This window comes from Macrobrachium nipponense, chromosome 6 (genome assembly GCF_015104395.2).
Source record: "Macrobrachium nipponense isolate FS-2020 chromosome 6, ASM1510439v2, whole genome shotgun sequence".
Lineage (NCBI taxonomy): Eukaryota > Metazoa > Arthropoda > Malacostraca > Decapoda > Palaemonidae > Macrobrachium > Macrobrachium nipponense.
Window position 1 is genome coordinate 98881565 of NC_061108.1, and position 27641 is coordinate 98909205.

Here is a 27641-nt window from a genome sequence, read left to right on the forward strand (position 1 = left end):
ACAACTGCTTTTAGTATGAAAGTAAGTAATCATGTTACATGAAATGACTTCATTTAAGGAGTGAGCAAGCCAATTACGTCTTTACCTCCTGTCGTTTAATAGATGTGTACAAAATCTACAGAATTTGGACCTAACATTTTATCAAGTAAAGTCTTATATAAAAACAAGTGTAAGTGCACTCTTTAGAATAAACATATGGATAACATTTCATACAAAACTATAAATAATGGTCCACCTTTGTACTAAGTTCAACTGTAATACCATCAATTGCTTTGGAAAATTATGACAACAAAGTGTGCTAGACAAACGAAAAAACATTAGCAAAGCTGTAGTTCCCCAACTTTATTGGTAAGAGAAAAAAAAAAGTACATTAATAATAAACCACAGTCTCTTTCAAGTACATCTTTAAATGAGTCTACCCTTGAGCCAAATTAACAAATTCCTTCAATCATGTATCACAACAAGGTAAGCGACAGATCGACTATCTTCTTTCATGCACACATCTTGGCATGATGATCTAAATTTGCAACAATTTTGACTAAAACCTCTTCAGCTAAAAGAGTTGCAATGATAAATTAAGTGACAAACACTCTGACAGATAAAGGAAGTTCCTAAGATGAGATAAATGTGACTGAAAACTGATGGACAAGCAAACAGATGATCTCCCTCCATCCATATTTGTACATGATGGTATATCTTTGCACCAAGTTTGAGATAAATCCTTTCAACTGTGTAGAAAGAGTTGTGCTAACAAGGTGAAATCTAAAACAAATATAAAACTGTGATGACAAAAAGCATAACAGCACAGTGATAAGCATATAGTACATGGAATTAAAGAGGGGAAAATTCTCTTCTCTCCATATCAAGCTGCTCTAGTTGGCATCTTTCATTCAAGGATCAATTTTTCATGTCAGTCCTTTCCCTCAAACTACAGCACTAAGCTCTTAAACTTTACTTGACATAAAACATAATACAAGCAAGAAGTTCAAGTTTTGAAACCCTTCTCACCACACTAACACCAAGCAGCTATAAAATAATCACACTCAGTGGCATGCATTACACAGAATGATTACCTGGAAAAAAAAGCAATTGTTTGGAAATATGTTATAACCATGCAGTCATTGGAATGTAGCTCAGAACTATATAGTATGTATGTGTCTGTTAGGAATATATATCACCAATTATGTCTACAACTGTAACATACAGTAACAACACTAAAACTTATATGAAATGTCACTATTACAAAGGAAAATTTCTCTCAAAAATTCATTTTTCATATTGAACAGCTGCAAAAGCCAGATCCTGATGCAATGCAAATGAGAATTTATACCACAGCTAGCATAAATCCATAATTTTATTACATGTGCTCAAAGAATATTGTGTGCCTTCTCCACACACACACATACACACTTAACTCTCAAGATAATACAGTGGACCCCCCCTTACCCGTGTCCTCAAGATTCGCAGGCTTGCATATTCATGGATTTCTCTATGGACCATATCTACCCATTATTCGCAGGAAATTTGCACATTCAAGGTATTTTTCTATGAGAAATATCCACAAATTACTGTATTTTCATATCAATTTTAAATTGAATACACTTTTTGTGATAAAACTATAAGAAAAATGACAATTTGTCCAAAATTGCATTTTTCCTAACTATACAAACCTGAGGTCCTTTTACAATAGGAAGGTACTAGCGGCAGCTGGATAGGTTGTAAGCTTTCGAACAAGGGGTTCGGTAGTTAACTGCTTGTCCGACAGGCGCACGCGCGCGACTGGGAGGTAAACAAATCACTTTTGCTTTTGGCCCAAGCAAAAACTGCAGAGTGAGGGGTAGCATGAGGTGGGACTATGTGTAAAAGGACCTCAGGTTTGTATAGTTAGGAAAAATGCAATTTTGGACAAATTGTCATTTGTTCCGACACGGCATACAAACCTTCGGTCCTTTTACAATAGGAAGACTCACTTCTAGGTGGGAGGAATCTGAGTCTTTTGTGAACAGACTGGTGTTCGCCCAACCTTGGAAGCCTCCCTGGTCGTAAGAGCGAGGGAGGGATCCAAGCCTCTGTCCGATTGATCGGGGTGTGCACCGCAGGATCAATGGTCAGACCTCTGGACCGAGTACTAAGAGAGAGGCAAGCGTATCTCTTCGTACCAGCAATGTAAGAACTTGTTCCTGTACAGGAGCAAATATAAAGTGGGTTTGTCTCTTGTTGGCATCCACTTCCCCCCCCTTGTAGGAGGAAGTGGTGGATATTCTGCTCCTATCCCTAGTGAAAGGGATAGGATGGGGCTCTGTCATATAGCTCACCTGCATCTCGTCCTCATCCAGCGTAGTGACAACCGTGGCCCTCTGCCCACAGGTAGAGGAGGAGGAAAAGATGGGAAGAGAAAGCCAGTCACTCACTCATTCACACATCCATCCGCACAGTCACACCAGGACTCGATGCTGTTCAGCCTGCGAGGGTCTGGGTTAGCTACACAACTTGTTGAGCAGCCACCACGGGTCCCAAGGAAAAGGTATCCAAGGACCTGTGGGCAATATCCCGAAGGTAGAAGGAGGTGAAGGTAGTCTGGTTAGACCAGACACCTGCCTTCAGGACCTGTGCCACGGAGAAGTTCTTACGAAACGCCAACGAGGGGCCAATACTTCTGACTTCGTGAGCTCTCGGACGGGACGTACGGATGTCGTCACTACCATCAGCCTCATACGCCCTCCTGATGACCTCACGCATCCAGAATGCCAAAGTGTTTCTTTGGATACTTCTTTCTTGGTTACCCCGGTGCTAACACGAAGAGGCGTCGACACTCACTCAGGCCTGAGGTGTCGAGTTTTTCTTCAGATAGCGCCGTAGCGCCCTCACAGGACAAAGCAGCATCTCATCCGCATCATTATCGGTGAAGTCCATTAGGGAGGGAATCGTGAAAGACTCGAACCTGTCGTCAGGGACCGACGGTTTCTGAGTCTTCGCAACGAAGTTCGGGACGAAATCGAGCGTCACAGATCCCCATCCCCTGGAGTGTCGTACATCATAGGAAAGACCATGAAGTTCCCCTACTCTCTTTGCCGATGCCAGGGCCAGCAAGAAGAGGGTCTTGAGGGTCAGATCCCTGTCTGACGACTCTCGGAGTGGCTCGAAGGGTCTTCGAGTCAAACTCCTAAGGACGAGAGTCACATCCCACGCAGGGGGCCTGAGTTCCCTGGGTGGGCAAGACCTTTCGAAGCTCCTCATAAGCAAGGAGATCTCGAACGAGTTCGAGATGTCCAATCCCCTCAGTTTCAGGACAAGTGCCAGGGCGGCTCTGTATCCTTTGACTGTGGGGACTGAGAGGAGCTTCTCTCGGCGAAGAAACACGAGGAAATCCGCTACCTGCTGAAGAGTGGCTCTGAGAGGAGATAGACCCCGTCTACGACACCAACCACAGAAGACGGCCCACTTCCCCTGGTACACAGCTGCAGAGGACTGACGGACGTTTCCAGCCATCTTCTGTTGCTGCGCTATGAGAAATGCCTCTCGTTCGCAAGAGATGGTGGATAACAGCCAGCCGTGAAGTCGTAGGGACTGGACTGCTTGGTGGTACCGCTCGACGTGTGGCTGGGCGAGAAGGTTGTGCCAAGGGGGAATCTCTCTCGGTTCTCCTGCGAGAAGAGCCAGCAGGTCCGGATACCAAATGGCCTGTGGCCATTTGGGAGCCACCAGGATCATCCTGAGATTCGGGGTGACCAGTGCTCGACTGATCACCTTGCGAATCAGGCTGAACGGGGGAAAGGCATAGGCGAAGAGGTTGTCCCACGGGTGTTGAAGAGCGTCCTCTGCAGCTGCCCATGGGTCCGGCACGGCTGAAAAGAAAACCTGAAGTTTTCTGTTGTGCCGGGTGGAGAACAGATCCACGACTGGTCGCCCCCACAGGTCGAAGAGCCTTTCCGCCACGTCCTGGTGTAGAGACCACTCGGTCCCTATCACCTGATCCCGACGGCTGAGCTTGTCTGCTACTACATTCCTCTTCCCTGGTAATGTAGCGTGCCGACAGCTCTATTGAGTTGTGCCTCGGCCCACTCGTGCACCTGCCGAGTCAACTGGTACAACGGGAGAGACACTAGGGCCCCCCTCCCCCCTGTTTGTTGAATTGTAGGCCACCACCGTGGTGTTGTCGCACATCAAAACCACTGAGTGTCCCATCAAGCGGTCCTGAAACTCTTGGAGAGCGAGAAACGCTGCCTTGAGTTCCAGTACATTGATGTGAAGGTGCTTGTCGTTCTCGTCCCACACTCCCGAAGTCAGCAACTCCTCCAGGTGTGCGCCCCATCCCTCGGTCGATGCGTCTGAGAACAGCTGCATGTCCGGGGGGGGAGTGCGCAGAGGCCCTCCTCTTAAGAGGTTCCTGTCGTCCAGCCACCAGGCTAGGTCCTGCCTCACCTCCGGTGTCAGTGACACTGGAAAGCTTGGGGGATCCGTCGCCTGTGACCAACTCTCCTTTAGTCTCCACTGGAGAGACCGCAGGTGAAGAAGCCCGTGAGGGACTAACTTCTCGAGTGACAACAGGTGTCCGATCACGACTTGCCATCGCTGAGCTACCTGTTCCTGCCGAGACAGGAACTGGTTGGCTGCCTCCCTGAATCTGCTGATCCGCGAGTCTGCGGGGAAGACTCGCCCTGCTAACCGTGTCGATCAGCATACCCAGGTACTTCATCCTCTGATTGGGCTCGAGATCGGACTTCTCGAAGTTCACAAACGATCCCCAGATCGCGACAGAACTCGAGTAGTCGATCCCTGTCCTGTAGCAACTGCAAGCGGGACGGGAACTCGCCAGGACTAACCAATCGTCGAGATACCTCATCAGACGTATCCCGTGTGAATGGGCCCAAGCAGACACCAGAGTGAACACTCGCGTGAACACCTGTGGGGCGGTTGAGAGACCGAAGCAAAGTGCCCTGAATTGGTACACCGTCCCGTCGAGGATGAAGCGGAGGTACTTTCTGGAGGACTGATGAATGGGTATTTGGAAATACGCATCCTTCAAGTCCACTGAAAGCATGAAATCGTTCTCCCTGATGGAGTCGAGCACGGAGCGTGCCATCTCCATCGTGAACCGGGTCTGGCGAACAAACCGATTCAGGGGAGAGAGATCTATCACCGGACGCCAGCCCCCGTAGACTTTTCCACCAGGAAGAGTCGACTGTAGAAGCCCGGTGACTGATCCGTGACGATTTCTACAGCTCGTTTGCTCAGCATGGTCTTGATCTCCTGTCTCAATGCTACGTCCTTCGATGATCCTGGAACGTACGACTGCTGTTGGACCGGGTTGGAGGTGAGGGGTGGCCGAGATTCGAAGGGTAATAGATATCCCTCCCGAAGGACATCTACAATCCAGGTCTCGGCGCCGTAGCGCTGCCAAGTTGCCCAATGGCTGGCCAGGCACCCCCCCACTTCCGGCAGCAGGTGAGGGGGAACGCCGTCCCTAGCGTTTCCCCCCTTTCTTCGACTTCTTCCCAGAGCCTCCTCGCGAGAAGGAGGGCTGGGAGGAGTCTTTCCACGGGGCTTCGACGCGACTACCGTCTTAGCCACCGTGGAAGCGCTAGCCGAGCTCTTTGGCTTGGCCGCAGTTCGAGGCTGCCCAGAAGCCTTTGAAACTGCCTGGTGTACCAGACGGTCACTGTCGTCAGTGCGCCGTCTGTCCACCGCAGCGTCCACCATCTCTCCTGGGAAGAGAGACGTGGAACTCCGTAACGGCCCATTGCGAAGTCCCAATGCCGCTTCACGCCCAGCCGCCCTGGAAACTCGAGTAAGGACAGCGTCCCTACGTCGGAGAACCAGGTTGGCCCACAGGTTTACCGTCTGGTGGGCAAGGAAGGAGATGGCTCTTCCCCCAGACTGGCAAAGTCTCCTAAAGGCCGAGTCATCTTCGGGAGAAATTCCCCCGGAGTTGGCTGCAACCTTAGATACTGTGAGGGACCACAGATCTATCCAGGAGACGGCCTGGAAAGCTGCCATGGCAGTGGATTCCAGGCAGAGTGCCTCTTGCTGCGAGAACCATAGGTTCTCTGACAGAGCTGCTGCGAGACACACCCGGCGTTAGCCTGGCTAACTCCGGGTTCACCTGTTTGGGCGGCATCGGGTCTTCAGACGGCACGTAGAAACGCCGCTGTCGCAGTAGAGGAGGTGGAAGCAGCTTGCTCGACCTGCCAGACTTGAGAGAACCGTCTTGTCTGGAGACAAGAGACTCTACCTGGTCCAGCACTGAGTCGGCAAGCTCCGATCGCGGCAAACCCACCGTCGGTCTGGGTTCCCTCTTCGGGCCCCAGAACGACTCGAGCCGGGACATGGGCTCGGAAGGTGGGAGCGGCGATCCTTCCCCGAGGTTGTTGTGCTGACAAATCAGCGCAATTACCTCGGCAAAGTTCCTCTGAATCTCAGGAGTGACTGCATCCTGCGGAGTAGGACCATCCAGTCCCTCGAACAGGAGCAGCTCCCGAGATCCTCCCCCCTCGAGGGGGGGAGGGAAACAGCGACCAGACCCCTCGGTCTCCTCCAGCCACTTGCGCATACGACCTGGCCGGTCCGAGAACCGTGCCTGGTACGTAGGGCGTCGTGGTGGGATCCTGAGGGGCGCACCCCTCACGATCACTCCTCAATACCTCGCTCCTCCCGTGTAACCCGAGGAGGTTGAAGGTATGGGAGAGGCAGACTTGACGCTCCCTCCTCGCTCGCTGGCAGAACCAGCGGGCTTGGAGGACTGCAGGCGATCGCCAACCCGCGGTGGCGATCGAGCTGCAGGCCTGGTCGAGCCGTCTCGCTGTGGAGAACGGCTCGACTGAGCACAGCGGCCCGGTCTCGCGTGTCAGAAGAGCTGGTGCTGGTGGCCGTGCCCGATCGCTCTCTGTGAGAGCGACGGTCAGGCGACCGGCGAGCTCCACTGTCACGGTGAGACTGGTGCATATCCTCACGGCACGCTCCCACGTCGTGGTACCAGCCGTGGCTGGTGGCCGGCGAACGGGGGGACCTCTTCCCAGCCTCAGCCCATGGCCGGTTCGTGGACCGTCACGTCAGCCCGGGTAGCCAGCTGGTCGCCGCGAGAGCGAGAGCTGGCCTGGTGAGAGTCGCGTGAGCGGCTGTCACCAGTCTTCCGCTCCGTGCCGTGAACCTGACGCTGAGCTGGCTCAGAGGTCTGGTTCCTAGCTGCACGGTCGCTGGTGGGCGACCGTACACTCTGTACCTCTCGCGAACGAGAGGCCGAGACTGATCCTGCTGCCGTGGCAGAACCACTAACAGCAGGCGAGAAGTGCCGGTGTTAGCCGGCACCCCTCTGGTCCCCCGTAGTCTTCTTCCTTGCGGAAGAAGAGACAGGCCCTGCTCCCGAAGGAGCAGGATGACCAGCGGAAGAACCCCCACCCCCGTCTCACCGAGCGAGACGGGCCCTTAGAAGCTCCCGAAACCCGGAGAACTTCTTAGGGGGGGAGGAGGCGACCTTCTTCTTCTTAGGCTGTGAAGCCTTAGAAGATGAAGGGGGAGAGGCGGCAGACGACGACGACGACGAAGAAGACGATGAAGACGACGACGACACCTTCTCCTCTTCCTCTTCTTCTTCGTCAGCTTCCTCAGGACCGATGTCAGATCTGTCATCCAGGGCGGAGCCGGGCTGCTGTTGCCGAAGCAACAGGGCCCGGACGCACCTGTCCGAACAGATCGGCATCGGGAGCAGCGGCGCCACGAACAGGAACAATGTCAGCAGGTGCAGGCATCACAGGAACAGCAGTGGAGATGGCAGGAACAGACACAGGAACGGCAGCAGTGGTCGGCAACATCACGTCAGTAAACAGCGGCTAGGCAGGTACGGCAGGTACGACAGGCTGTACAGGCAGACCAGGTGGACGGACCAGCGGCACAGACATCCTAGGTACTGGTGGGAGGTCCAGGGGCGAGCTTTTTGGGCACACGAAGTCCGGTCGAGGCAGCACGGCAAACCCAGGCGGCGGCATCCACACTCCCCCGTGGTACTGCGATTGGCCCCTGCACCGATGTAGTTGGTGTAACAGAGACCGCGTGCGGGGTATACACCAGGTGAGGAGGTGAAGCATAGCCAGGAGTTGACAGGGTCGTGGTAGTGGTTGTCACCGTAGCGTGCGTGACCCGCCACAGAGCCAGCGAGATGGTAGAGCAGTCCTGGACACTCGCACGCCCTGCAGACCCAACGATGCCCACACCTGTCCGAGTCGTCCTTCGCAGCAACAGCACCTGAGGAAGCAAAGGTCGGGTGATTAGCAGGATCTACCCGTCCGTGCGATGTAGACGAACGGATAGAGGACCCAGAGTACAACTCAACGTCGGGGTATCTCGCGCCCTCCTTCACACTCGACAGATCGGGTGAGGAGAAGGACCTAGAAACCCCCCCCGCAGGGGAAGGCGCCAAACGTGGGAGCTGAGCGGGCGGTAGGAAAGAAGACGAAGTGTCCGTAACCAAAGGAGTCGCGGGAGAGCTCTCCGACGACTCCTTTGTAGGCCTTCGCTTCTTCCTACCTTCGTACAAGCCCCACTGCGCCTCCGACCAAGACATACATACTTCACAGGGCTCGGCTCGGGTACATTCGCGGCCCCGACACTGAGCGCACAAAATATGGGGATCAATTTCTGGGAAGGAGCGGAACTTACCGCATTTACGCCCTTCGGTACCCGGGCACAATCTCCGGAGGGTAGCGGGGCGTGGAGACTCCATAATTGATCACAATTGCAATAATGATGATGAAAAAAGGAATGATTGTACTTACAATGTTCACTCAAACACAAACACAACCATACAACCAAGGGAAAGCAAACGACGAGAAGCGGGCAGAGAGCATAGAACACACACGTCCACTCGCTGTGAGGACGAAAGCAAAAGTGGTTTGTTTACCTCCCAGTCGCGCGCGCGCGCCTGTCGGACAAGCAGTTAACTACCGAACCCCTTGTTCGAAAGCTTACGACCTATCCAGCTGCCGCTAGTACCTTCCTATTGTAAAAGGACCGAAGGTTTGTATGCCGTGTCGGAACAAACAGGTATTTTGGTGGGTTTTTCTTGAGTGTGAACTCACAAAATAGGCAGTTCTCAGCATTTTCATAGGGGTTCCAAGTATTCGTGGATTATAGCTATTTGTGGGGGGTCTGGAACGCATCCCCCCACGAATACAGGGGGTCCACTGTAGATAGAAAAAATATGCCAATATAAAATATTAAGAAAACCATTTCAAGAAACTACTAATTAGTGTCAATGTTATTCAAGAGATTTACAACCACATCACAAAACTGAAACCTGACTAAAGAACATTACGTTTGGCATTGGAAGCTAAATCTTCAACAAACTAATTATTGTCAATATTATAAAACAAATTTACCACCACATCACAAAAATGAACCCTGACTAACAACCATTAAAAGACTAATTTGAATATACTGCACAACCATAAAAGTCAAAATAGGAAGAATCCAGTGACATCCATGAATGTCACAATTCACTTGTATATCAAAAATATCTAACTGTGCCAAATCACACTGAAGGCAGGATGGTTGTTAATGAAAATAAGAAATCTCTAACAACTGATGTTAATTATGCACCTAAAAGAGAGGTGACTACCTTTGCTTTAATCTTAAAGCGACTTCATTAACAAATTTGTCAAAGTTTCGAAAGCAAGCAATTATACTAATAATCAAACATTACAACTTATCAAGCAAAAGCAAAGATATGACTTTTTAAAGTAGTGTTTGACAGCTTCAGGTGAGGATATGTCAACAGGGATAAATCAGTATATTCTTATACCAAACAATGTTAAAATTTTATCAATGATAAATAGAAGTGTTCAACTGATAAACAACAAAGTAAAATTTATTATAATAAAAGCCAGATAGAAAATGTAACAATCAGACAGTTACACCATAAAGTGGTTCTATTTCTTGCAAATTAAAAATCAACCAATTGATGATGTTACTAGAGGTGCAATTCAGTTAAGCATTTTTGGACAGTGGGAAGGTTCAAATATAACATAAGAAAAAGCTTGAATACTTTTTTATACACATAAAAGCACGCCAGCTCCGAGACAAAGCAAATTTGCAATTTTTTTTGTGTGAAATGAGTTGCCAATAAGTACTACCTTGGCCATTAAAGGAGGATGCCCACTGCCCTTACGGACCTGGAAAAGGACTATGTTAAAAGTTGGCTGAGCAAAAAATCAAAGATGGCAAAATATAGAAACCATAAGAGTTCAGGCACCATCAGGAATGAAAATCACACTACAGCAAATTAAAAAAAATAAGCATAACGGTAAAAATGATTGACCTGTAATGCTAGACAAGGAGGGCCATCACTGAACTAATATACTACTTCTCAAATCTCTTTTAGATCTTTGTCTTTGTTGGTGGGAAATGGATCAGGTGCATCCAACATCCTATACCATAGTTACACATGGTGTAATTAGATATGAAAGTTTGTCAGAAGACGAGGCTGTTTGGTTCTTCACCACATGCATGCATGCAAAGAATACACTTCAGGGGTGAACATAAATTTTTTGAGTTTAATCTGCTTTTGTATTAATCTATTGTCTATGGTACCAATTCAACTAATCATGAAAAGTTTCAAGACAAAAATTCCAAGGAAGAACTTGTGATATACTATAGCGGAGTACCTGCAAGTGCAGTTAATGATACAACTCCTTAAAAAAACTCATCTAACAAAATGCTCATATGCGCATTCATCAACACAAAACATTGATGGTTTTCCTGAGAAAAAATACAAATTCCTGGAAAAATGACAATTTGTCCAAAATTGCATTTTTCCTAACTATACAAACCTGAGGTCCTTTTACAATAGGAAGGTACTAGCGTCAGCTGGATAGGTCGTAAGCTTTCGAACAAGGGGTTCGGTAGTTAACTGCTTGTCCGACAGGCGCGCGCTTCGCGCGCGACTGGTAGGTAAACAAATCACTTTTGCTTTTTGGCCCAAGCAAACACCTGCAGAGTGAGGGGTGGCATGAGTGGGGCTATGTGTAAAAGGACCTCAGGTTTGTATAGTTAGGAAAAATGCAATTTTGGACAAATTGTCATTTGTTCCGACACGGCATACAAACCTTCGGTCCTTTTACAATAGGAAGACTCACTTCTTGGTGGGGGGAGGAATCTGAGTCTTTTGTGAACAGACTGGTGTTCGCCCAACCTTGGAAATGCCTCCCTGGTCGTAAGAGCGAGGGAGGGATCCAAGCCTCTGTCCGATTGATCGGGGTGTGCACCGCAGGATCAAGCGTCAGACAACCTCTGGACCAAGTACTAAGAGAGAGGCAAGCGTATCTCTTCGTACCAGCAAACAAGAACAAGTTCCTATTTTGCAAGAGGCAACATAACGTTATGGTTTGTCTCTGTTGGCATCCACTTCCCCCCCTTGTAGGAGGAAGTGGTGGATATTCGCTCCCATCCCTAGTGAAAGGGATAGGATGGGGCTCTGTCGAGTAGCTCACCGGCATCTCGTCCTTATCCAGCAAGGTGATGACCGTATCCCATCTACCCACAGGTAGAGGGGGAGAAAAAGATAGGAAGAGAAGCCAGTCACTCTCTCATTCACTTATCTATTCTTACAGTCACACCAGGACTCGATGCTGTTCAGCCTGCTAGGGTCTGGGTTAGCTAGACAACGTGTTGAGCACACCACGGGTCCTAAGGAAAACGATCCAAGGACCTGTGGGCAATATCCAAAGGTAGAAGGAGGTGCCGGTGGTCTGGTTGTACCAGACCCCTGCCTTCAGTACCTGCGCCATGGAGAAGTTCTTGTGTAACTCGAGGGAGTGTACTTCTAGGTCATCTTGGTGCTGACGAAGAGTCTTCAACACTCATCCTGGGATGTCGAGTTTCTTCAGAAAGCGCGGTCGCGCTTTCACAGGACAAAGCAGCATCTCCTTCGCATCGAAGGCGGTGAAGTCCATTAGGGAGGGGATTGTGAAGGACTCTAACCGATCGTCAGAACCGAAGGGTTCAGAGTCTTCGCTACGAATTCGGTACGAAATCGAGCGTCACGAATCCCCATCCCCTGGATGCTTGACTTCGCAGGAAAAGTCATGCAATTACCTCAGAGGAAAAGAAGGGAATGGTCGTATGACCTAACCCTCTTCTCGACTTCGGTGATGTCCTGTACCCATACTGGTATATCCGTCTGCAGCGGAAGTTGTTCTTCTCGGTAGGTGGATAGGACACCGACACTCAAAGGTGGGTGTCGATGGTATGGGTACTGTGACAAGCCGTTAGGACGAAGAAAGATTGTTATGGAACAACCGAACTAAGTCCACAGCGAAGTTCGTAACAGACTTGGGCGCTCTGACAGCTGCCGACTGACTGCGTTCGGTAGGAGGCAAGTTGTCCAGGCACCCGAGCAAGTCACGTGACCTTCGCCTTAAAAGGGTTCTGCCAAGAGACTAAACAAATAATTTGTTCGTCACCGATGCCAGAAGGCAAGGTGATGACTCTCTTAAGGCATGTGCCCAACAGGCGAAAGTCAATTGCCTTCTAGAGACCGAGGTCCTTGATGGCAAGATATCTCATAGTATAGTTGATTCTCGGCTAAGGAGAAAACAACACTATGTGTCGTTGAAGACGAAGGTGTACAGAAAATGCAACCTACGTCTTCGCAGCTGAACCGAGAGAAGGATTCTCAAGATTCTGAACCTGTGCTACAAAGACTGAGAACGCTAACCGCTATTCATTGCTGTCCGGTGAGGATCGTAGTTGCAATAAAAGCGGAGCGCTTTTCAGTAATGAAGACAGGGAAATACTGCCTGAAGAACTGCTTCTCATGGGCTGAACATTTGGAAGTAGAAGCTGTCAGGTCGGAGAGTAGGCGATGTCTTCTGACATATCTGTTAAATTCGGGGGCGAGCAATGAATAATTGCACACCTACGAATACGAGATATTTTGAAGACAAACTCAGATGTCTGCAAAAATCAATTCGCATTATCGCGGTGCGATGCAGCGGTTTGACTAGTACAGACTTCTGTTACCGTGCGGTAAACAGAAAGATGAAAGAGTCCAAGAGATATCTCTGTTGAAAATTCTCGCAATGTCGAAGGCGATGAAATCAAGCGTCACAGCAGTAGATGGTCCTTCATTATTGCGAGAATCCCGTTATCAGAGACCTAAGTCATGATTGTTGGGCAGAGATACAGTTCGGTAGTCAATCAAACCAGGGGAGAGAGAGACGTAACCGACCGTGCATCTCCGAGACCTAGCTGATACTGAGCCGCTATCAGGCAGTTCAATACGCAGTAGCTCTCGGTGACTCGTCATCCTGAGTTGCCAGTTAATCCATTATTCCACGAAGGAATGCGTTCGGCTAGAACCATCGAGCATAAAGAATACGCTCGAGCAAATATTTATTTTAAACGAAAAACCGGATTTCGTAATACAAAAGCTGATTTGGTGTTGTCATGACAATACCAAGTATCTAAATCGAAACTGATAACTGCTGGGAGTTGCAGGCAACCCCGAGTTGCAGTTCAATTAAGATACAATTCGTCTCGGTCACAAACCGTAGAGTTAACTACGGTATGCGCCTACCCCCCGGACAATTCAACTGTTACAAGAATCATGCGCGAGAGGGTAATATACGTAGTATATTTGTAGGTTCTGTACAACGACCTCCATCCTAAATTCTTTTCCCCTCGAGGAATGAGAATAAGGATTGGAGATCGACCGCCTTCGTTCTCTAGTCAAGAGAGTGAAGGAGAAGTCTTTCCCAAAGGAAAGCTTCAATGGTGAACAGAATACCGAAGACGATAGTTCAAGCCAAACTGGAAGTTCCCGTCCGTTCTTCTCTATTCCAGGTTAATCGCCTACTGTGAGATACTCTTCTTTGGCAGCAGCAGTCTTCTTTCCAATGCTAGAAATTACAGGAATTCGAGCATAAACGCGAGGGTTCCCGATTATCGAACAATTATCTTGGGGGGATTCTCGCTCACTTTGGACCGTGGTCTCGCCTAAGTGTTTGGAGATCGTAAAAAACTCGAACACTCTGAGTGCGCTAGAAATTCCGTAGAATTCTAAGCACTCTGCGAAACCCCACCGAATTCGTCAAACGATATCGGCTGGTGTCCTCTCGATTCCCGTAGAAATCGAGAAAGGGGCAGGATCCCTCCTCAACGACCGGGGGCTTACGTCAGGTAGACCCGAAGGTCCCCCCGGTAGCGCAGCCCCTAACGTGGGATCTTACAGAGAAATCTCTGTAGGATCCCTCCCCTTTCCCTCGTAGCCGTAAGGAGAGAGGGAATGGGGGAGGGATGGATACTGGCTCGCCTTCCCAGCGGAACTAGCAGTTGGAGAAGAAAAGGAGCAGCCATCGCCTTACGGCGATGGCCTCTCAGAGCCTGGGAAAACGTATCGTCAGGAGAAAACCGTTTTCCCCGAGGAGGGTTACAACTCATACTGTAGGTAAGGATCTGCCGCCACTGTGAACGTCGTCTGGGTGGGGCTGATCGACACCTGACAGGAGAGAGCCGATACCGTCCTCCGACTCATCCAGTCCTCGTCGAGGTCGAAACCTCTCAGGAGGACCGAAGGGGTATTCAAATACGGTGTCCGAAGACACGTTAGAAACGCCTCTGTCGCAGTAGAGGAGGTGAAGTAGCTTGTTCGACCGGACCAGAACTGAGAGAGCCTTCTTGTCCGGAGACGAGTAGACTACCTGGTTCAACACAGTCGGCAAGCTCCGATCGCGGCAGACCCACCGTCGATTTGGGTTCCCTCTCGGGCCCCAAAACGACTCGAGCCGAGACGTGGCTCTGCTGGTGGGAGCGGCGATCCTTCCCCGAGGTCGTTGTGCTGACGAATCAGCGCCATAACCTCGGCAAAGTTCCTCTGGATCTCGGAAGTCACAGCATCTTGCAGAGTGGGACCGTTAAGCCCTTCGAACAAGAGCATATTCCGAGAACCTTCCTCCTAAGAAGGGGAACAGCGACAGCCCTCTCGGTCTTCCCCATCCACTTGCGCATACGTCCTGGCCGTCCAAGAACCGTGCCTGGCACGTAGGGCGTCGTGGTGGGATCGTGAGGGGCGCACCACCCCCTCACGATCACTCCTCAATACCTCTCTCCTCCCGGTGTAACCCGAGGGAGGTTGGGGGGAAGGTACGGGAGAGGCCAGACCTGACGCTCCCTCGTTGATCTCTGGCAGAACCAGCAGGCTTGGAGGGCTGCAGGCGATCGTCAACCCGTGGTGGCGATCGAGCTGCAGGCCTGGTCGAACCGTCTCGCTGTGGAGAACGGCTGGATGAGCACAGCGGCCCCGATCTCGAGTGTCAGAAGAGCTGGTGCTGGTTGCCATAACCCGATCGCTCTCTGTGAGAGCGACGGTCAGGCGATCCTGCAGGCTCCACTGTCACAGTGAGACCGGGTGCTTGTCCTCACGGCACGTCACGTCGCTGGTTCCAGCCGTGGCTGGCACCGGCGAACGGGAGGACCTCTTCCCAGCCTCAGCCCAGTGGCCGTCGTGGGACCCGGTCACGTCCCCGGGTGAGCCAGCTGTGTTCGCCGCGAGAGTGATAGCTGGTCTGGTGAGAGTCGCGTGAGCGGCTGTCACCAGTCTTCCGCCCCGTGCCGTGAACCTGACGCTGAGCGGACTCAGAGGTCTGGTTCCTGGCTGCACGGTCGCTGGTAGGCGACCGTACACTCGGTACCTCCCGCGAACGAGAGGCCGAGACGGACCCTGATGCAGTGGCAGAACCACTGACACCAGGCGAGGAAGTACCGGTGTTAGCCGGTACCCCTCTGGTCCCCGTAGTCTTCTTCCTTGCGGAAGAAGAGACGGGCCCCGCTCCCGAAGGAGCAGGAGGACCAGCGGAAGGAACCCTCCCGTCCCACTGAGGTGAGACGGGTCCCGAGAAGCTCCCGAGGGAGACCTTCTTAGGAGGGAGGAGGCAACCTTCTTCTTCCTCGGCTGTGAAGCCTTAGAAGTCGAAGGGGAAGGAAGAGGCGTCAGCCGACGACGATGAAGAAGATGAAGACGACGACGACGACACCTTCCTCCTCTTCTTCGTCAGCTTCCTCAGGACAGACGTAAGATCTGCTATCCGGGCGGAGCCGGGGCTGCTGTAGCCGAAGCTACAGGGCCCGGATGCACCTGTACAGACAGACCAAAGTCTGGGGTAGTTACCACCACGAACAGGGACGACATCAGCAGGTATGGGCATCTCAGGAACAGCAGGCACAGCCAGCACAGCATCGGTAGGACCGCCAGCGCAGCAACGGCAGGACAGCCAGCGCAGCAACGGCAGGGACAGCCAGCGCAGCAACTGCATGGACAGTCAGCCCAGAATCGGCAGGTAACGGCAGGCCAGCACCGGGAACACAGGAAGTTGGAGCAGCAGCCACCCCCAGGGACCCCCACACCAGCAACATCCTGGTACCGGCGGCAGGTCCAGGGGCAAGCTCTAGGGCAGCGGAAGTGTGGTCGCTGCAGCGCGGCAACCACGAGCGGCGCGGCACGACCACCCTCTCGGTACGGCGAACGGCACTTCACAGCGGCTGTAGGCAAGACTGTTACCACGTGAGGTGATTACACCAGGTGAGGAGGGACGTCGTCACCTGGAGCGTGGTCACCACTCCATGGGTGACCGCAGTAGGCCCAGACATAGAACCGCAGCCCCTGGACACTAGCACGCCCTGCAAATCGAAGGACGCCCATACCTCACCAAGGTCCACCCTCGTGGCAGTAGCACCTGCGGAAATAACAGTAGTAGCGATTAGTGGGGGGGAAGTCCCCTCGCGCGGGGGGGTGAGCCCTCTCCGAACGAGTGGAAGACCCCGAATACAATTGTACATCGGGCACCGAGCGCCCTCCCCCGCGCTCGACGGATCGGGCGAGGAGAAGAACGCCGATAACCTCCCCCCCCCCCCCCCCCCAAGGGGAAAGGCCATCTGTGGGAGCTGAGCGGAGGGGGTTCTCGTTCCCCCCACCCCCGCACAGCACCCATGTACCCAACAATAATATAAGAGCCCGAGAGCAATCGTGCCATCGGACCCGAATGCAAGGGCATAAGGATCAATTCCCTGACTGAGCGGAACTTGAACCAATAAATATTGATGCAATCAATAATAAAAAGAATAAAATGAAAAAGAATCTTGCATTACGATTCACTTCACAATGAATAAGGGCTCGGATCGAGCGCATTTGCGCCCTCGGTACCGAGCGCAAGGGTAAAAGGATCCATTCCTTACCTTTATGGATCAAGGTTTATGGAAACCTTGATCCATAATGAATTGATGCAATCAATATATATATGAAAATGAAAAAGAATACTGCGCTTGCGATTTCACTTCATACAAATAAAAAGGGGAAGGATCAATTCCCGGTAAATAGCGGAAACATTGATCCCAGTAAACAATGCAATCTCAATAAAATATGAAAATGAAAAAGAACTGCACTTGCGATTTCACTTCATTCAAATAAAAAGGGGAAAAGATCAATTTCCGGGTAAGCTCGGAAACTGATCCCAAAAATGAGTATTGCTACAATCAAAATAAATATATGAAAATGAAAAAGAATACTGTACTTGCGATTCCACCCTTCCATACAGAATAAGTTTCCGTGCCGAGCGCATTCGCTCGGCAACGAGCATACAGGTCAAAAAAATATAAATGAAAAGAGCACTTACTTACGATTTTCATCTACACATTTCCAACCAAATATAACGCTCGGAGCGAGCGCTCTCGCCGCCCTCGGCACCGAGCATAAACAATACGAGGATCATTTCTGGGAAAATGAATTCCCGCACTTACGCCCTTCAGTCCCGGCACTCGGGTAATCGGAGGGCGTGGTGGAAACCAAGATCCTTTAATTCACAATTGAATTCAATGGAAATAAATATGAAATGATTGTACTTACAATTCAGTTTCACTAGATAAATAGAAAAAGAAAAACACAACCATGCGAAAGCAACGACGATAAAGCGGGCAGAGAGCGATGATACACGTCCACACGCCAGCAGGCCGAAAGCAAAAGTGATTTGTTTACCTACCAGTCGCGCGCGCGCGCGCCTGTCGGACAAGCAGTTAACTACCGAACCCCTTGTTCGAAAGCTTACGACCTATCCAGCTGCCGCTAGTACCTTCCTATTGTAAAAGGACCGAAGGTTTGTATGCCGTGTCGGAACAAATATAAGAATTGTTAAAATAATATCAGATACCTTTATTATTATTGTTAAAATGACAAATTTGTAATTAATTTGTAATTTTCATAACTAACAAACCTGAGGTCTTAACATTAGGATAGACTCCTGACAAATGGTTAAATTCTTAGCCTGACCCAGCTAGTTCAACCATACATGTACCAACTTAGCCTAGCAAATGATCGATGCCTTAGCCTGGCTAACTTTCGAACCTGAATTTACTATCTTAGTTTAGTCTGAGTGGTAGAGTTCTTAGTTTAGCTTAGCCGTGTCTAGCGCCCAGACTAACTAGTTCGTACTTACATGTACCAAATTAATTTAGCAAATGGTTGATGTCTTAGCCTGGCTAGCTTTCGAACCTGAATTTACTATCTTAGTTTAGTCTGAGTAGTAGAGTTCTTAGTTTAACCTAGCCTAACATCTGGGTTAACTAGTTCCAACATGCATGTATCAGCTTAGCCTAACAACTGGTTGACAGCTTAGCCAGTCCTCGCTACTTCAAACCTTCCTTTATTACCTTAGCTTGGTCTGAGTAGTACAGTTCTTAACTTAGCCTAGCCTAACCTAACCTATTATCTAGGCTACTTATTTCTAACATACATTCACCACCTCAGACTAGCAGGTGGTTGAGGTTTAGACTAGCCTATCTAGTTCGAAGGAGATTACTGTCATTTACAGGTGGTGAAATTTGGAGCACCATAAATTGGATAGTTGAATATGAAGAAACTAGTGGGAACAGATATGTTTAGTGTTAATTCTCTGAATAATAATTTATTGATGACTTATGTATCTACAGAGACACTTGAGGTAAGGTCTGCCTTCATATAAACAAATTCTGAAAGATGGATTCCATCCTCCAAGCTGCTGATCCTGACCCTCAAGTCCTCCATAACTAACTGCTGCACTCTGGGAAGCAGTGACCACCCTGAGAGACTTTACATCTGCTGAAGTTATCCAAAAGCACTTCCTAAACAAAACTGACAAACTATCTAACCTGGTAGACCTACTAAGCATTTCAAGTTGATCACTGTTTTTGGTACTATTTTGTTCATAAATCTACATACTCCGATTTTACGGTAACTAACAAAATAATATAATATACATTACTAATGAGATTCCCAAACATCTGAAGCCAATAATCACGAAAAGGAAAAGTGCTAGCTTTCTCGTCATTATTAAGATATCTTCAAGATTACAGCAAAAATAGGTTATAGCCTATATGTTCTGGAAATTACTGTGTTGGTAATATAGTACTGTACTGCATAATAAGATTTGGCTCTTCCTAACAGTAAGGCATACTCACCCAAGAAAGCAAGAACCACATCTTCCTTGACATTAAACAAATATCAAATAAAGTTTAGAGTCTACATGTGAAGCACTGAAATTCATGAGGCACTGAAAGTGACTATCTTTTAATAAATGCCTTTTAAACTGCTGCATTTTTGAAATTATTAAGCCTTTCCTTGAAATTATTGTTACTTTTCCTAGGTGTTTTCCAATAAATTCTCAAGTGTGATTTTCTGATTCTAAGAAAACCAGATGTAACAATAAACCAGGACATCAATATTGTTTTCAACATTTGTGGGTCCTTTTAAAAAACCCAAATGGTAACACATCATATTCAGTTCCACTTCTATAGGATGAGTCCTTGGCAAGAAGATGGGTTAGGATTTGCAATAACAGGTTAGTACACTTGAGAATTGTGGAAGCCAGGTATTCTGGAAAATTACTTTGCAATGCATTTCATTTTTAAGCCTGATTAACAACTTCCTTTACATATTTTCTGTTTGTTCGCCTGGGAGATTTTGATTCTTTTAATTTTGTCTTTGATAACTTACTTCACAAGCACACCGACATTAACAACTTCAAAACTCTGACACTTTATATTTAATTTTCTGTATTTCCCTAGCATGCCAAAACCTTACGAAGAAAATAAAAAATTATCACCGTACACCCATCACTATGATGGTAATAATAATGTAAAAGGGGTTTACATTTACAACACTGGCAGTATTTAGTCCTTGCTATGTCCACATTTATGAAGCTGTGCATTAAAGTTTCAGAACACATCGTTTTTAGTTCTTGTTAATGTATCCTTCAATGGCCAAAAATAATATTCAATAATGAAGTATTTGCCTATTGTATAAGTTCATTCAAGATAAATTTTGATAAACTGAATTGCAATCAACACACACAGAATGTTCACCTTAGAACATATAGATTACATACAAGTCAAGATGAAGCAAGTCATCCACTCTGGTAAATAACCTCAATATAATCATTAATGTTTTTCAAGTAATTGTTAAGACTTAATATGGAAGTTTAAATAAAAAATCAGTGACCCACTAGTACTTGTTTCCAGAAATAAGCATTCCAACTGCTCACCCAATAGCAAAGAATATTTCTCTCAAGAAAGGAATTGCCTGGAGGAAACATGAGCAGACTTAGGTCAAGTAGTCAAACTACAAACTCAGTAATACATTAAAGAAGTCACCTATATCAACAGAATTAAGAACTCCCGCCAAATATTTATTTAAGCTCCCTTACTACACTTACTTAGAGAGAAAACGATCTGAAAATATTTATATAGCTGAAATCTACAATGAAAAACAAAAATAATAGCGAACCTACATTTAACAACAGAAAAGTAAAAGTAATAGGAATAAAAAATTAAAAATGATGGGTTCAAATAGTACTGTATGTTGTAATGCAATAAAATTTTGATGAATCAAATGAATATTAGGCAACATTTACAGACTACAAACACTGACTATATAAGCATGCTAAACTGTAGCAGACTGGATCAACAAAATAAAGGAGAAAAGTTACAACTACAATAATTTGTTATACTGTGCTAAGCTCATGTCTTCACAGATTATAAAAGGAAGAATGGAAAAATAAAAAGTTAATGCATCTCTAATGTAATAACATAATTCTTATGTAAATACAGAACTACTTTTAAATATATACGTATGCTATAGGATAACCACATTTTTGACAAAACTTACATAAGTGTAGGACCCTGAAGAGTTATCGAGCAAAGGACGATCCTGGGAGGGACTCTCCACAGTGCAGGAAGTATTTAAAGATGATAGTGATATACCAAACAACATATACCAGCAACCTTGAGCCAAGACTCGATACTGTGGAAAAATTTAAGATATACTGCATTCTTCCCTTGCCAAACAATGTTTTCCTAATCTTGATTCTCTGAATTATTTTAATAAAAGAATTTTTTTTGCTTTTTTGTCAATTTTCTTTACTTCATCAATTCTTCAGCAAATAAAGAATATGTATAGCAAAATATGTAATGGACCTCAATATCGCTAGCAAAACTGAGGTAAAAATACAGTACCGTACTACATAACAGTCTGAAATATTCTTACTTTTGGCTGCTTGCATGTATCCAGAACGCACATAATCTTATGACGAAGATCATGCAAAGAATTCAGAGACAACCTTGGAACCAAGTCATCCCCAACAATCACAGACATCACAAAACTCTGAAAAAATTAAAATGTGTATTAGCACAAAATGCAGTCATAGTCTTTTGAAATTCTCGTTTGCTAAATACTAAAGAAAATAACTACAGCTGCAATAGACTACATTATTACTAATTATGTTTGAGAATAAAATTTGAGGGTAAAAGCAGGACTAACACTGCATAAAAATTCAGCAATGGATATGGAAATTGCATATTTTACAAAATGTCTGACTAAACTAAACCTTTATTTTTCACACTTTTTCAGTTGCAAATTCAGAAGTAAAGACTGCTAACATACAAATCATCATCAATAATTTAATATTACATACTATGTACTCTGTAACACATGGTAACTCATGAAATGTATATTCTAAGAGGTTTACTATAGCATTTCCAGGGTGGGTATTCATTCAATAAGGATATGAAGAGAGAAAATGAATAGTCATGAGGTACACACATTCAATTCCTTAAATAAGACCAACTGCCTGAAGCTATCACAGAATTCTTACCTTAGTAGCTAACGCAAATTCTTTGGAACACAACCCACCAGGAGGTGAAAAGGCAAAACACTTCAGACCAGGATACTGTGGTCTCATCATGGCAGCCAGGACTACAGCTGTGCCAGCACCTAAACTGTGACCTACAAAATAAAAGATGATGTACAGTATTGAAATTACATATGGTATCACTTACTGTACCAGTATATTTCATTATTAATTGCAATAATGTATTAAATTGCACAATAATCAAGTATGAACATCTTTAAATATAAGAAATTGTTAAAAATTGTCACAAGATTTTCAAAATCAAGCAAGCTCTTTTTAAAAGGACAGAAAGCTTAAGGTAATAAATAATTATTAAGCTTATCTATTAATATCATGATACACTTTTTTTGTAAGAATACAGAGGCACTGTAATATGCTTAAAATAAGAGCAGTCATTTCCTTTATTTACTTGTAGTCACAAACTGATGGACAAGGGCATTAGGAATCTCAATTTTCAGTCAAGTCATACTTTAAAGCATAAAAACTATTGGAAATGGATAACTTCAAGCTCAATACTTCCACACAATCTACAAAGTGCAGAATATCATTTACTTTTAGATAGAATACAAAACTAAGTTTCTGCACTGTTCTAAATAAAACTGTTTTTGAAATCTATAAAAATGAGTCAAATTTACCCGTGATAACAAGACCATAACCATTACGAGCTAACAGAGCATCTGCCACAGCTCGAGTTTCTTCTAATCTCTGAAGTACAAATTTTGCAGCGTGTACCATACCCTTATGTGCAAAACAACCATCTGGTAACCCTTCACATTCAACCTGAAATACAATATACAAAATATGTGCCTAATCCATAAACAATTTAGATGCAACTATTTCACACCACAAAAGCATTGAGTGATTCAAGAAAGGACTTATGTCCACAGCAACTTCATTCACAGTAATATAAAAAAGCATGATGGAATGTTTATGTGAAGTACTGCATGTTAGCAATATGATTCTGTTTCAAATTCAGATTGTAAAAAACAATACATTTGATCAAACAAAATGGTCAACTCATACCCAGTGAGATATATGCAAGTCAGAAACTGCTTCCAGATTAACTATGTGAACTAAGTTAGTATATTCTCAACATTACATCTAAAACTGTTAACTGCCTGTAGCCAATTCCACAATGGGTCTAAAAATCCCGATTTATTCTTTATTGTCATTACAACTGGTTACCTGCATAGGCATCAGCTTTCTAGTAAACAATGTGCTCTAAAGACAATCTCCAGAATATAATATCTAATTTGTCTATGACATCTCCAGAATATAATATCTAATTTGTTCCGTCATAAACCCATCACTTTATACATTTATGTCAACATTTGGATTGCAAATATCCCCAAGCATTGCACTCTCTATTTTGTTTAATGGGCAGAAGATCAGTGGTAGCAAGGCACAAATGATACCTGGAGTGTTAGACACCTATTAATTACCTGCCTTACTGTCCATGTGTATGAAGCACTATTAGCAACTTACCTCTATTCCCCAGTTTTTCCTCCATAGCAAGATTGCCTATATTTTTTATCATTCCTATCTCATCATCCCTTTATTCTCCCCTCACTCATTCTTTCCCAATCTTTTTCTCCTGTACTCTCACTTAACTCATATGTACAACTTCTTAACCCTAGCAGGTTGTTAGCTACTACCAATTTCTGTATTCCAGACAAGCAGTTAGCTACAGCAATTTTAAATTATCGTAGTATACCTTATTGTCTGAGGAAATTACTTTATGCAGATTTTACAGATAGCCCAGGTTATATTTTTCAGTAATTTAGAAGAACTCATGTATTTTTCACCTTTTTGTATTATTCAGGTGACAGTCGCTTAGGTTCAGCAGTTACTGCTAACTACTCAGTGCTTTGACAATGGTTTTCTTAGCTTTTCAAAAACATGGTGTTAACTATTAAAATTTTCAAAACAGTAACTTGGCAGTATCAGTCTACGTTTGGCAATTTTACCTGAATAATGCAATTCAAAATGGGATCGGATTTTTCTTAATAGGGCCCATGACCACAGCAAGACAAATTTTACCTCCAATGAAAGATGCAGTAGAATCTTAAATCTTATACTTCTTACTATTTTTCATTCATCATTCATTCATCTTTAAGTCACAGTCAACCAGGGTTACGAAGTTGTGCCTCACCTGTTTTCTTAGCTGATGCCTTTTCTTGGCAACTTACCAGTATAAACTTCTTGATTTACTTCTGGGTCAAATACAGCTTAAGTTTACCCAGTGACTTATGTGAGCCTTTGACAAAAAAAAAAAAAAACTAATTTTTTAGCACAACACCAATTTTTCATAAAAATAAAATCAATCATATATGAAGTGCCCACTTCCCATCCCCTAGTTCCTTGGTATTTGGTATCCATTGAATATGATCTATGAGCACAGTTGTGTCTACAGGGGTACATGCATGAAAAACTGATCAACACCTGCAAAACAAAAGATAGGATGCATCTGGGAACACTCAATACAATATATGGGGCATGATATAACTGATGAGTTTGCATTACAAAAATTTGTTTTATTAAAAAACTCAAAATTTCCTCAATTTAACTAAATTTTATATTCTTCCTTATTTCCAAAGGCTCATAACCACAGTATTCTGTATGTGACATCAACATGGGCAGTTGAAAAAAAGGGAATTCTTATCTTATATTCAACTGAATTTTTCTCACATTGTAAATGTTCTACCTTTAGTCAGTCTATTCTCTCTTTAAATCTATTCTAAGAAATAACCAAATCCTTCCCTTTTATTGAGAAATCTCTGTAATTTATTTAACTCTTTCACACTAAACACTCTTATGTTGGCAGAAAATGAGACTCATTTTGCTTTTAATTACTTAGCAATTCTAAAAAATTACCTTTCTTTTTCATTAATAAGTCGTATCAGAGACTAAGACTTAATGACCAGTCCCAAAAAACTTGAGACATTAGCAGTGCCTTTTTTAATATTGTACATTATCTTTTATACACTCATGTACTACAATAGATATTTCTGAGATATGTACTGTACAAACAAGCAAGATACCTGTTATCTTCTCTCATGGCTACTAATATAGATATAAAATCCAATCTGTTGAAATTCTATGGGAATATGAGCTTTAGCATGATATTCAGATGATTAGAAATTACGTAGGAGTAATTAACAATCACCTAAAAAGTTACTTAAATAAAATGGTGTATACCTTATTTTTCATGCTACCCAGAGCAAAAGCACTATAACCTTATCAAGTAATGGTTTAAAATTAAACATACTGCCTACACCACTAGTTAAGCTTATGCAATACCTTTAATCTTCATTAATATGCAAGACCACATCCCAAATCATCAATAGTTTTCACAAAGCCATTTTTCAAAGGACAAAAATGGAAGCTATACATAAAACCATGAACTTTTATCTAATCATTTAAATATTGTATTAAAAAGATGGATGAACTGCAAATCTAAGATCTTCTTTCACTTTTCTTTAAAATACCACAATATTTCATTTAAAAAATTTACAAAATTAACTTCAAACTATAAACAGCCATTAGCACTGTGAATATCATAGCTTAAATAGATTCCAAACTCAAAATTTCCACAAAATATGACCACAGAGACATGCACATTTACAAAGTACTTACAATACAGCCAAAAGCAAGCAGCTATTTATTTCACACTCCTGCTACTTATAAAAAAAAAAAAAAAAAAAAAAAAAAGTGCACCAGAAGTCGATGCAAATTTGCAATTTACAAACAAAACTTACATGAGTGCATTGAGCAGTAAGGTCTGTTATGGCATCCTGAAGAGATAGAGTCCCCCTTATTGCAACAACAACATTTCCAGTATCATCATCAATTGCAACAAAGAATGGAACCTGTTAAAACATGTTTACGAACATTAAAAGCTGAAAAAAAATAATTCAAATTCAGTAATACAGTACATGGTCAAACTCAACAAGACAAAGTACAACTCAACCTTGACCATTTGAAACAAGGAAGCCTTCAAGATAACATCCTCTTTCCGAATTATGTACAAGAATAGGTTCCTTACTTAAAGAATAGGTTCCTTATTTAAAGTAAACCTGACCTTTGAATAGCCCTGACAGGTGTTGGTTTTTAGTTGGATGAGGCTTGCCTCTTTGGAATAACAAAATGTGAAATGAGATAGTAATGTGTTTCAAACTATATTTCATTATAGAACTAAATGATAATTTCCATATTTATTTATATGTCTTAGACTTGCCCCACTCAAGTGAATGTTACAACAGAAAAAAGAAATTAAACTTTCCAATTTAGAGCAAAGAATAAGAAAATCAAAACAAATGTCTTGACCTAAAAAGGTGACAGTAAATGTTCAGGCAATTGTTTGCACACTGTTTCACCGATGGTCATGAAAAACAATTAAGATGAACAGTAAAATGAGTATCAACATCACAGCTATACACCTAAGTCCTAATAAACTTCCAAAAAAACAGAATTACTTAAATTTTAAAGTATTTAAAATCTTTCAGACAGAAAGACTAAAATTGGTCATAAATTATACATACCTCATAAATCTTATTATGAAAAAGTAATATAAGTAATATTTTCTTCTGTTAGTCCAGTAATGGTCTTAAGAGCAGCTGTGTGGCACATACAACAATTGTCTTGCAACACATATGGAGGCGAATGTCTGAAACAAGATTATACTGAGCATTAATTCTTATTCTGAAGATGTATTAATCGAGTACAGTAATTGGCATTTCAATAACAGCACTTACAAATAATACAGAAATGCTGCCAAGCATATTTGCCCTTGTTCACTTAATATTTTTTTCTATAAAAATATAAATGAACTGAAAGATAAATGGATCATATATGTAAGTAAAATATGTCTAACTGACGTGTACCACAAAAATTAAGTCAATTACATACACACTGACTTGTAGTTACTAATAGGAATGTGGGGATGCCTTTTCAACCAAGACATGGTACATTGTGTCCATACAGACTTTGCATATAAAATATGTTGCACTGAGGTAATATAGCACTGAGTTAATATAGAGTTCAAATTCACACTGCTTCATCCAAGAAATAGCACTTAATGGGCTCAGATCACGGCTGAACATATTCATTCTTTCTTGACTGGCTTCCAAGGGAACTTTCCTTTCAAATTTAAGGAGTGAAGTTGTCCATGTGCTTAAAAATCCTAGGATCTCTCCCTTTAGTCAATAAAATACTTTCATAATTACATCACAAAAGAAAGGAGCTTTGCACAGCCACTGATAACTTACAAAATAAAACAAGGCTCATTTAGGTAAGAACTTTGAAGACATTTTGTTTGTTTGTATGGTGTTTTTACGTTGTATGGAACCAGTGATTATTCAGCAACAGGACAGACAGCTTTACATGACTTCCGAACCATGTCAAGCGAACCTCTATCACCAGAAATACACATCTCTAACACCT

General features: G+C 44.6%; 2 protein-coding genes across 2 annotated transcripts in view; one reads left to right on the forward strand and one right to left on the reverse strand.

The window, feature by feature from the left end:
• LOC135216664 (uncharacterized) overlaps positions 1-27641 on the forward strand; it is a 388956-nt gene that overhangs the window by 327141 nt on the left and 34174 nt on the right. The window lies entirely within an intron of this gene.
• The window catches only part of LOC135216227 (diacylglycerol lipase-beta-like), a gene marked incomplete at its 5' end in the record, with an annotated part of 49825 nt that overhangs the window by 11225 nt on the left and 10959 nt on the right, over positions 1-27641 (reverse strand). The window contains 8 exon segments of the mRNA XM_064251359.1: positions 10125-10163; positions 21179-21313; positions 21557-21673; positions 22164-22294; positions 22835-22979; positions 25958-26068; positions 26741-26761; positions 26763-26865. Of these exon segments, the coding sequence (XP_064107429.1) occupies positions 10125-10163; positions 21179-21313; positions 21557-21673; positions 22164-22294; positions 22835-22979; positions 25958-26068; positions 26741-26761; positions 26763-26865 (802 nt within the window).